Below are 12,500 nucleotides of genomic sequence, written 5' to 3' on the forward strand. Positions count from 1 at the left end.
TCGCCCCCTGCAGGACATGAGGAGACATGTCATGATGACCCTCCTGGACACAGAGCAGTCTTACGTGGAGTCGCTACGGACACTCATACAGGTAACACACACTCATACAGGAGTCGCTACGGACACTCATACAGGTAACACACACTCATACAGGTAACTCAGGCCCAATCCCAATGTCCCCCCTAAACCCTCAAGCCCTGAGCCCTCACAGACTTATTGACGTCACCTGGTGAAGTGATCGAGTGCGCGAGGCTGCAAGGGCTCGAATTGGTATAACAAGGAATGGGACAGCACTTGTGACATCACATTACGTTGACGTGAAAACATATTTCTTACTATTGTGGGCGTGGGGCTTTTTTTTAAATCAATTTGTAAATTGTACATGTTTTTCTTGTAGGCCTTCGTGTAAATTAATTTTGGCTGAGTCAAATCCCCTTTACATTATCAGAACTCTCTGTGTTACCCTCAAAACATTTGTTCAACTTGAAATCATTTCATTTTGTGGTCATATGCGATCGCATCTGCGATCAAATATCAACCCAACCCAGTATTTGTTAGTAGGATCGCATCGATCCTACATTACTGCCTGTGATTCTTGTTTGTGATGAATCCAAAAGTATTAACTTAAGAATGATAATATATTATGTATACACATTCCTGCACCTCACAACTCTTTCCATATTCATGTTGGAAATCTCAATTCAAAGAACACTGCACCGAAATGGGTAATTAATGTCATACTGCTTTTAACTGGGCAATCATATGATTTAGAGCAACAGAAATCGATGTAAATTATAACCATAGCCTACATATTTTTAAACAAATCACATTATACAAACCCATGGGGTTAATAACCCATACTTAAAAATAATGAAACCAAATTAATTATAAGGCTACTTGTGCAGATAAGCAAGTCCAGCTGAAAACATGAAAACATATTTTGTTCTGTAACGTGAACATTAGGGTTGGTTGATCTGTCCGTGCTTGTTTATTGGCTGTTCTTCAGGTAACCCCGTGTTTCACGTCACGACGCTATGAACTGTGGGTAATTCCCTTGGGCTAAGTCTGCAGAAATGCAGACTTACGGGAAGGGGGCATAAAGGGCTCAAAATGGCTGCCGGAGAGACCTCGCGCACTTGCCGAGTTGACATTGGGACACCCCTAAGCCCTCGCGGACTTCGCGGGAGCGCGCCCTTAAGTCTGCGAGTCTGCAAGGGTGGACATTGGGACTGGGCCACACACTAAAACACACACTCATACAGGTAACACACTCATACTGGTAACACACACTAAAACACACACTCATACAGGTAACACACACTCATACAGGTAACACACTCATACAGGTAACACACTCATACAGGTAACACACACTCATACAGGTAACACACACTCATACAGGTGACACACACTCATACAGGTGACACACACTCATACAGGTAACACACACTCATACAGGTAACACACACTCATACAGGTAACACACACTCATACAGGTAACACTCATACAGGTAACACACACTCATACAGGTAACACACACTCATACAGGTAACACACACTCATACAGGTAACACTCATACAGGTAACACACACTCATACAGGTAACACACACTCATACAGGTAACACACACTCATACAGGTAACACTCATACAGGTAACACACACTCATACAGGTAACACACACTCATACAGGTAACACACACTCATACAGGTAACACACACTCATACAGGTGACACACACTCATACAAGTAACACACACTCATACAGGTAACACACACTCATACAGGTAACACACACTCATACAGGTAACACACACTTCTCTCACTCAAAACTCTGCTCCACTCATGACATTCTCCTTCTCACTCTCAATTTTTACTACCAGTAACGTACTGTACTAGAGATGCCCCTAGAAAGTACGTACTTTGTGCTCTGTACGCATACAGTTGGGACATCCCACTTTGTCATAACACTGCTCCTTGACCTTTGGCCCCATCTGTTGCAGTCCATAAAGCCACATTTGTCCACAGCTGTCATGACTCGCACACGTGACGTCATTTCCGCTGCACACAGGACTGTGGGTCAGAATAGCCAGAAAAGTCTGCTGGCTTGCATACTGCAAAATACGACCGGATGTAGTTGAACATCCTGTTATTTTTGCCATACTGCATGTGGCATACTATGTATTGGGACATACTACATCCTTTTTTGGCATACTATATAGTATGGAAGTAGGCGATTCGGAACGCAGCCTCTCTCTGTCGGTCCTGCGGTGGTCATGCACCAGCGATGTGTGGGCGAGCACTGTTTGAGTCAATGAAAGACAGAGAGAGAGAGGGAGGGGGGGAGAGACAGAGAGAGAGAGAGGGGGGGAGAGAGAGAGGGAGGGGGGGAGGGAGAATTAAATGTTTATCTGCTGTTCAGAGATGAATAAAAAGTGGGGGAATACAAAAAAGGACAGATGTGATAGGAAGAGGGAAAGAGAGGAGACAGGAGATGAGAAAGATGGACAGAAAGACGAGTGGGAGGAGAGAGAGGGAGGGGGAGAGAGAGAGAGAGAGAGAGAGAGAGAGAGAGAAAGAGAGAGAGAGACATTGACGAGCAGAGGGATGAGATCCCACGCAGTGAGGAGGCCAGAGATGTGCTCCCACGTCGCCATGGGGACCCGTTACTACAGTTACCACAGTGATTCATGCCGCTGGGTTGTGGATTGTACTTGATCATAGTTTTCTTAGATCTTTATAATGTTGAATGTTGTTTTTGTTTGTTTGGTCTCCTTTTGTTTGTACAGTGTTTTTTTGTCTACAGTGCTTAAGTCCACTCTTACAGTGTGTACCAATTTTCTCTCAAGGATTAATAGTTGTATTAAAAATCTGACCTGGTCTGATCTCTCAGTAGTGATGAAGACAATGAAGAGGTCCAAATAGCAACAACAAGGAGGTGCAGTTTTAAAGGGGTGAGAGTATGATAGATAGATAGATAGATAGATAGATAGATAGATAGATAGATAGATAGATTGTATAGCGCATTTCATACCCAGAGGCAACACAATGCACTTTACAGAGAACAAGGGAGGTGGGCATATGACCCACCTCTACATATTCCAGAGGGAAGCAAAAAAACAGTATCACCCGGGGGCCAGATACTGTAAGTGAGCTGTAAAAATTCTTCCCTGACCCCTCTCAACAAGGCGATCAAGCAAGCTCCTGGAGTATGTTTGTCTACCAGCTAATAACATTTATAAAGCAATAAATTACATTAAATTACATTTTCAGAGTAAGAGAAGCTAAAAACAACATAGGAGAGACATGGCAAATACTGGTGTGTGTTTGCTATGGCCCAGGCCTATAGCCGGAAGTGGGCTGGTGTATGTCTATATGTATGTGTGTGTGTGTGTTAACTAAATGCTACGACAGCAGACACAGGGGTATCTATCGGACTCAGGGAGGTCTGCTGGTGACAGTGGGGCATCCACTGGACCTGGTTAGAAGATAGGAGGGAGAGAGAGAGGCACTAGGGAGAGGAAAGGCAGAACAGGGTTAGTAGCACACAGAGCCATAAAAGCAACACGGATATTAAAACAGGCAGCCTGGAGCAAGCTCCTGGAATATATTTGTCTAACGGCTAAGAACATTTATAGAGCAATAAATTACATTAAATTACATTTTCAGGGCAAGAAAGGCTAAGAGCATCAGGTCCAGGCCTAAGCCGGATGTGGACTGATGTGTGTCTGTGTGTACGTGTGTGTGTGTGTTAACTAAATACTACAACATCCACAGCTGACACGGGGGTATCAATCGAACTCAGGGTGGTCTGCGGGCAACAGTGGGGCATCCACTGGACCTGGTTAGAAGGTAGGAGGGAGAGAGAGAGGCACTAGGGGAGGCAGAAAATGATTAGTAGCACGCTGAGCCATTGAAGCAACACAGATGTCAGAACAGAACAAGCCTAGATAGATAGACAGACAGACAGACAGACAGACAGACAGATAGATGACTTTATTTAGACTGGGAAGAACATACTGAGACCAGATCTCTCTTACAGATGTGCCCTGCTTACAAATAACACACTGTATATAGTAATTCAGCGGCACAGGACAGAAGAATACAAGAACAGTGACAGCGTGCAGACAACAATGATATTGTACAAACTTACAATCAACGAATACAGTCATACAGTAATACAGTCATAGAGTAATAGCCTACAGTCATACAGTAGCAGAGCAGGAAAAATACAAAAGGTATGTTTTGTGTGCAGCATGAAGTTAGCCCAAAGCTATCCCAGGTGCCCTGTGTAGTCAGGTCACAGTAAGGGCATCGCACACCTGTGGTGATGAGGTGCCGGTCAACGAAAACAAAACAGGAAGTGTTGTTTCAAAACAGGAAGTGGGTCACCGCACACTTGAAGCTCTGAGGCGGAATATTTAAAGAGACCCAAAACCAACGTTTCTGCAGCTATGCTGGCTTAATCAGGGTTAATCAGCCATGTGTAGTCAAAACATACCGTAGAAGCTCTGTGTGTGTGTGTGTGTGTGTGTGTGTGTGTGTGTGTGTGTGTGTGCGCGCACGTAAGCCAACTAGCACTAGCAGAACATTAAACAGAACCCCGAACATTCTCTCACGCGCCATTCCACCGCGCACTATGCATTACACATACAGTACATACTGTACCACAGACATCCACAAACATGAATACTGTACACACACCATCAAACCAACACACGTCTCGCACACACACTCTCCAAATACACACACATGCGTACAAGTACGGCATATCTCATGCGTTAATCACACACGGTAATATTGCTCACAGTACGGTCAGCCTCGATCAGAATTACTCGCTAGCTCGAAAAGGTTCCATTATGTGAGAATACGGCGTTTGTGGTTTGCGTGTGCTGTCGGCTCACCTGGACCTGGTACCACTGTTATGAGGCTGCATTCGGGGGAAGGGGGTGGTTTCCTCCATGTTATGGAGTGTTTGTGTTTGTTCCTGGTAACTGATTTGGTGGATTAATAGTAACATTTCTGTTGAGCATTATGTTGAAAGGGAGAGAGGCGGGAACTGAAAGAGTGAAAGAGTGAGGGATGAAGAGATAGAGAGAGAGATCTGCTTTGAAAACTGAAAATGTTTGAGGCAGCAGATATTGGGGTCTTGTGGACAGAGAGGTATTTCCTTTCATCAATGCTGTCCTGGAACACACACACACACACACACACACACATACATACAGTACAAACACACACACACTCATAACATACAAAATAGCCCAGACATAAATACTCACATCTCTCTCTCTCTCTCTCTCTCTCTCTCTCTCTCTCTCTCTCTCTCTCTTCCTCCCTCCCTAGGGGTACATGAGGCCCCTGAAGCAGCCTGACAGCGGGTCCCTGGTCGATCCCTCGTTGGTTGATGAGATGTTCTACCAGATCCCAGAGATCCTGGAGCACCACGAACACTTCCTGGAACAGGTCTCCGGCTGCGTCAGCCAATGGCACGACAGGCAGACCGTGGGCCACATCCTCATCCAATCAGTGAGTAGTTCTCTCTCTCTCTTGGGTCCATGAGGCCCCCGCCGTTTGTGTGTGTGTGTGTGTGTGTGTGTGTGTGTGTGTGTGTGTGTGTGTGTGTGTGTGTGTGTGTGTGTGTGTGCGTGTGTGTGCGTGTGTGTACCTTGGGTAGCTTTGTTTAGGGGGATGTTCTCTCCCTGAGCTAATGGGGTGTGTCTGGAACTCTACTGTATGCCTGCAAAACACACACACAATCACCCCCTATTGAGCAATAGGTACAGTGACTTCACCATGACCCTTTTTAGCATTACTGATTGGAGCCGAGCGCTGACTTTTAATCGTTCTTATTTGGCTCCAAAGACAATTACTTCCACTTACGTTTTATTTTTGTTTAGTTGAAGAATGTTCTGGCACATCCAATCGTTGATTTGTTCAATGCACTTACTCAGCACTTGTATTGGATTATAGTCCCCTGGTGATATGGTGATATAAATGTGTGTCGTCTGCATAGCTGTGGTAGCATATTTTGTTGTTTTCCATAATTTGACTTAGTGGAAGCATTTAAATGTTGAACAGGAGAGGCCCCAGAATGGAGCCTTGGGGAACTCCACAGGTCATTTTTCTCCGCTCAGATTTGTAATTGCCTATAGACACAAAGTAGTCCCTGTCCTTCAAGTAGGATTCAAACTAGTCTAGCACTGCCAGAAATTCCCAGCCAGTTTTCCAGTCGGCCTAGTAATATGTTGTGGTCAACCGTGTCGAATGCAGCGCTGAGATCCAATAATACTAAGACTGAAATTCTGCCATTGTCTGTGTTTAAATGGATGTCATTGCAGACCTTAACAAGAGCAGTCTTGGTGCTGTGATGTGGTCGAAATCCTGACTGGAAGACATCAAAACAATTATTTAGTGCCAGGAAGTTGTTCAGCTGTTGAAAAATTGCTTTTTCAATGATTTTACTTAAAAACGGGAGGTTTGATATATGCCTATAATTGTTCATTGTTGAGGTGTCTAGATTATTATTTTTTAAGAGTGGCTTGACGACTGCAGTTTTCAGGGTTTGTGGGAACACACCTGAAAGAAGAGATGTGTTTACAATTTGGAGTAAATCAGAGGCCATGCAGTTAGATACATTTTTGAAAAAGCCTGTAGGCAGAATATCAAGGCAACAGGACGAGGATTAGCTGATACAACTCTATTTGGTCAAAGTGTGGTTGTCAGTCTGTCTTGTCCAACTTACTCTTGATTGCACTTCAAATTTGTGTCACATACACTACTCATGCAAGTGTGGGTAGACTGTGTAGTTAGCTCCTGCTAGTGGAATCTAGGCAGGATGTGTAACATTGTTAGCCTAAATGCTAACAGAATGTAGCTGGTGTTAATCCCTTCACCTCAGCACCGCCTGTGGGGAAAGGATTTGGTCTGTGGTGAGGTTAGAGAGACGTGTGTGTGTTCGCCATGCATATGTTAGCACTAACATCCTTTTTTGTCTGAATCCCATCCAAAGTGTGTAACGCTAACATGTTGTTCAGAGGAAAAGGAGGGGGCTGTGATTGTGTTCCCTGGGGGGAATAAAATCAAGAATCCATTGGTACAAGAAATTGAAAACTATAAATAAACTAAAAATATTCGAGAGCGACAAAACAGGAGGGCTGAGCGGATGCTTATGTAACCGTCTCTGTGTGTAGATGGATGGAGGACAGGAGCGTGCGTAGGCATGCCGCCCTCACCGACCAATCTCTCCACCAATGACTGCTAGCCTCTGCCCAGGCTCTGCTATGGCCCCTTGCAGACATCAGAGGGAAGGCCAGCTCCTGTCATTCGGGGACAGAAGGACTGTTACCCAACGTGTGTCACTCTGCGTTTCTGTCCATCTCCCCTCGCCTCTTTTTCCAACTGCCCCATCACCTCTGTTCTGAATAGGAAGGACAGTTATTTACAGTAGGACCCCACTCATCCGAACTTCAGAGATCCGAACCTCTTGGTCTACCGGACAGGCTTAAAATAAGTTTCTTTTTTTTTGAGCCTGCTATCTGGTTACTGGTGGGATTTTCATTACAGTACTGTATCCTACTGTGAATAAAAACAGAACTGTATGTAGACCTACATGTTGCCTGTAGGCTGTAGCCTACTGTCACGTTTCATTTCTTTGTTACTCTAATGTCAAGCGCAAAACGTGTCTATTGCGAGAGCTGCATTCCTTGGTAGCCAGAAAGCACGTCAGCAACCTGAAGCAGAGGAGCATCGAGTCATTTTTCGTTCCCAGTTAATGGACTTCAGGAACACAGACGTGTTGTGAGCATGTAGATTAGCCTACTAGGCCTAGTGTATTTGTTAAATAATATCCTACAGCCTAGGCCACGTTAGCCTACATCAGTTGTTTTAGAGACTTTCTTTTAGGCTACAATAGCCTAAGACATGACAACTTGTCTGTCATTGTATTTCTTGATTATCATTTGCTCTAATTGTTGTTGGGTTGCTTTTAGGCTATACCATTTTGTTCTGCGAATACAGAAGCCTATCGATGCAGCGTGGGCCTCATTTGAGAATAAAGTACTGTATTTGATCAAAGCCCGCATTCAAGTGGACATTTCGGACATTTCAGAGATACGAACGACCTTCGGTCCCGTTGGGTTCGGTTAAGTGGGGTCCTACTGTACTGCATGTGTGCGTGCGTGCGTCTGCACTCCATCACGCTTTCACCAAAGCAGAAGCCTTTTCAGCGTTTTGTTTTTTTACCTGGAGGGAATCTTCCTGCATGTAACCGTATACAGTACCACACTGACCAATCACAGCTAGGGCCAGACCTGTTGTCGGGCAGGATTCCCTCACGGTACATGTCTATACGGGTCATTGATTTGTAGATATATGATATTGATGTTTGCTTGTTAACATTCTTGCTCCGTTTATTTTTCTCTCTCTGCCTCCCATCTCCTCTCCCTTCTCTCACTCTCAGTTCTCCAAAGAGATTCTGGCCAATATTTATTCAGCATACATCGACAACTTTTTGAACGCCAAAGATGCTGTGCGAATTGCGAAGGAGGCTAAACCAGCCTTTCACAAGTTTCTGGAGGTGAGTGAGTTTGTTTGTGTGTGCGTGTGTGTGTTTGTGTGTGTGCGTGCACATCCTGTCCCTCCTGTTCCTCCATGCTGGTTTTCCAGGTGCAGAGCTCCAGACAAACGCTTTGGATTAGACACACACACACACAAACAGACTGACACACACACACACACACACACCAGACCTTTGGCAGAGGTTTTGTGTCTGGATGGAGTCTATCCGTGTAAAATAATTAATAATGTTAGATTTGTCCTCAGAAAACCTCAAACATTATATATCCCTCTGAAGTCAAACATGTGTGTGTGTGTGTGTGTGTGTGTGTGTGTGTGTGTGTGTGTGTGTGTGTGTGTGTGTGAGCGTGTGCATTTGTGTGTGTGAGCGTTTGTATTTGTGTGTGTGTGTGTGTGCATTTGTGTGTGTGTGTGTGTGTGTGTGTGAGTGAGCGTGTGTGTGTGTGTGTGTGCATTTGTGTGTGTGTGTGTGTGTGCATTTGTGTGCGTGTTGAGGTAGGGGGTCGTATAAACATGTGTATTTCTCATGTCCTGGTCCCTGCCATTATGTAACACCTTTCCTTTTTATAATGCATAAGATATCACCTGACCTTTGACCTAAAAAGACTTACAAAGTTGTCCTCTAGGGAAACTGTTTCTTTTTTAACCATAATATGAACCACAGCAGCACCTAGTGGTAGAACCCAACACTAACTCCACACACAGAACTACAACTACAAGACCATGGCTGCATTCCGAATCGCATACAGTACTTCTACTTTTTACTACCATTACGTACTACAGCTGCCCCTAGAAAGTACGTACTTTGCACACAGTATACATCCAATTGGGACATACTACCTTGTTATAACATGGCATACTGTGTATTGGGACATACTACATCCATTTTTGGCATACTATATCGTGTGAAAGTACGCGATTCAGAACGCAGCCCATGTCTCTCGCTAAGTGTCTCAACAGATCTCTCTCTCTCTCTCCCTCTCTCTAAAGCAAAGTATGCGTGAGAACAAGGAGAAGCAGGCTCTGGGTGACCTGATGATCAAGCCAGTCCAGAGGATCCCTCGCTATGAGCTGATAGTCAAGGTGCGTCCTGCCACAGTCTAGCAGATGCCTGTCATGCTTGCAGAAATACCCAGGGCTGAAAATGAACACCTGCCACCGGACAAATGCAGGTCAAATTTCCAATTGGCGACTAGATTTCGGAAGGCTATAAATATATACTTGGCCAGTAGATTTTTTCATCTACAGTCCCCTTGGCAGGTGACTCACCGTGAGCCAAAAAGTTAATTTTCACCCCTGGAAACAGCCCTATAACTGTGTGTGTGTGTGTGTGTGTGTGTGTGTGTGTGTGTGTGTGTGTGTGTGTGTGCGCGTGCGTGTGTGTGCGTGTGTGATACAGGACTTGTTAAAGCACACTTCAGAGGACCATCCGGACCATGCGTTCCTATTGGACGCCCAGAGAGACATCAAGCGATTGGCCGAGAGGATCAACAAGGGGCGTCGCTCAGCGGAGGAGGTGGAGAGAGAGACGCGCGTCATGCAGGAGATCGAGGCTCACATAGAAGGGGTCGAACATGTAAGACACGGGTCATAGTTCATTTAGCTTTAACTTTGAAATAACTTCCCGCTCAATACCTTTTTTTTTTGTGGAAAATTCTGGAAATATTCTGGAAATCTAGAATCGAGAAATATGTAGTCCTGACACCTGACTCTTATTCGTGTGTGTGTGTGTGTGTGTGTGTGTGTGTGTGTGTGTGTGTGTGTGCGCGCGTGCGCGTGTGTGTGTGTGTGTGACAGATACTGAACCCCCAGAGGAAGTTTCTGAGGCAGGAGATGGTCATGGAAGCGGTGAGACACACTTCCATCTGGGACACACTCCACCCCAATATCATACAGTATGGCTGGTCTCCCTGTTTGATTAGTCATTGAATTCACATGTGTGCTCCCTCTATCTCCCCCCCCCCCCCCCCCTCTCGCTCTCTCTCTCTCTCCATCCCTCTCTTTAGAAGACTGTGGGGGGTAAGAAGGACCGTTCTCTCTTCCTCTTCAGTGACCTCCTCATCTGCACCACGCTCAAGAGGAAGTCTGGTTCCCTGAGACGCAGCTCAATGAGCCTGTGAGTGTGTACACACACACACACACACATTCAAACCTTTATTTAACCAGACAATTAAAAACCTGTTGAGACAAAGTCTACAAGGGTAATCTGGCCAAGTAGGCAGCAAAACTAACAAGACAAAACCTCAAATACAACATCCAAACCACCTATAGACACATCAAGTAGGCCTAAATAAGGGGCATGGAGCTACACTTAGACACCAAAACAGGAGCAGCCAGTGGCAAGAATTTCTGAGATTTTTTGTTTGAAACTTGCAAGGGAAATCAGAGGCCAGTTTCCGATGAGTCTGAAGGTCGTTTCAGGACCGAGGGTCAGAGAGGCCTGTCTCAGCCCACACTAGAGGCACTTTAAAACACGGTGTTGAGTCTGGGATTGAAAGAGTTCCCAATATGTTAGAATTGAACTACGAACCAATGTATAATGGAAGTTTGCCCAGTATGGCCTTATACATTACACACACACACACACACACACACACACACACACTCACTTATACACAGGGCCATTGCTAGGAATTTTGGGCCCCCTTAAAGAATATTGGTGTGGGCCCCTACCCCTCCGACTTTTCGTCACCACTTTTTTCGACCCCTTTTTTTATTTTTTATTATGTATCATTTTGTATTAATTTGTCTGTTTCTCTATGTTCTTTTTCCAATTTACCTCTCCATAGACATTTACTTGTGTACTTCCTGTGCTTGTACTGTCTCTGTCTGTAGCAGTTTCATGACTGGAACTACTATGAGCCTCTTCACTCCCTTCACTCTCTGTTTCTAACTGGCTAGGACCTGGCTCTGTAGACAGTAATACCAGAACAGTGTCTTCTTAAGACTTGTGAATAAATCTATGTAGCACTGTAGAGTTTACAGGAAGCTGGCTAGGCGGCTGTTGATTAGCTAATAAACGCCTCTCTTATTTCAAAAGCATTCATATATAGGCTATCTTAACCTGGATTACATCTACATGTTGCTATTCAGTACAGTAGTTCAGTAATAAGTTTAACTAGCCAACCAGTGTCTACCTCACTCACTCTCCGTCTAAAGCAGGGGTGTCAAACTCTGGCCCGTGGGCCAAATTTGGCCCGCAGTGTAATTATATTTGGCCCGCGAGGCAAATCCAAATGACTACTAGAGCTGGCCCGCCAGTATTATACAGCGCATTCACCGCTAATACTACAAATCCCATAATGCTCTGCTGTTGTTTTGGCGCGTCAATCAAGACAGGACCCAGAAACGCCCTCTCTTCTGTGACAGTAGTCATAGCAATCTCATACTACAACTGTAACCTGTGATAGAGACACCTGTGTTGACCTAGCCGGCCGCTGTGTTTGCTCTGTTCCTGTTCATTCAATCCTGTCTGCCTTCTTGCCGGCCTGTCTGCCTGCCTGTCTGTCTGTCTGCATGCCGGCTGTCTGTCTGCCATAGCAGTACAGTAGTTTAGTAATAAGTTTAATAGCCAACCATTGTCTACCAGTCACTCACTCACCATCTAAAGGATCTTCTTGGGGCTGGGAGTGGGTGTCTAGATCAGAGGGGGGCACAGCTGATTCTGTGAGTAGCAGCACATAAAGGTTTTAAAAAGACATGTCAACAGGACCGGCTAGCTAGCATAGCACATTATAATTTAAGCATTAATGCGAGTGGAAACATGTGTCCTGGCTGCTGCTACTGGATTTTTATGTATTTATTTGGACAGGAAGTATTTGACGATGCAGCATTAGTGTGACTGATCTACATGCAGAATAATTTCATCATAGAAAGAGGGACCTCTTGTTTTTTTTGTGGGCCCTGCTTGCTTGTGGGCCCT

The 12,500-nt window shown here is 45.0% G+C and overlaps 1 protein-coding gene across 1 annotated transcript in view; it reads left to right on the forward strand.

Moving 5' to 3' along the window:
• arhgef17 (Rho guanine nucleotide exchange factor (GEF) 17) overlaps positions 1 to 12,500 on the forward strand; it is a gene marked incomplete at its 5' end in the record, with an annotated part of 69,236 nt that overhangs the window by 47,132 nt on the left and 9,604 nt on the right. Inside the window, 7 exons of the mRNA XM_084435824.1 lie at positions 14 to 91; positions 5,348 to 5,530; positions 8,463 to 8,579; positions 9,569 to 9,661; positions 9,978 to 10,154; positions 10,376 to 10,426; positions 10,585 to 10,694. Of these exons, the coding sequence (XP_084291950.1) occupies positions 14 to 91; positions 5,348 to 5,530; positions 8,463 to 8,579; positions 9,569 to 9,661; positions 9,978 to 10,154; positions 10,376 to 10,426; positions 10,585 to 10,694 (809 nt within the window). The remainder of the gene's footprint in view (positions 1 to 13; positions 92 to 5,347; positions 5,531 to 8,462; positions 8,580 to 9,568; positions 9,662 to 9,977; positions 10,155 to 10,375; positions 10,427 to 10,584; positions 10,695 to 12,500) is intronic.

This window comes from Borostomias antarcticus (genome assembly GCF_949987555.1).
Source record: "Borostomias antarcticus genome assembly, chromosome: 1".
Taxonomy (NCBI): Eukaryota; Metazoa; Chordata; class Actinopteri; order Stomiiformes; family Stomiidae; genus Borostomias; species Borostomias antarcticus.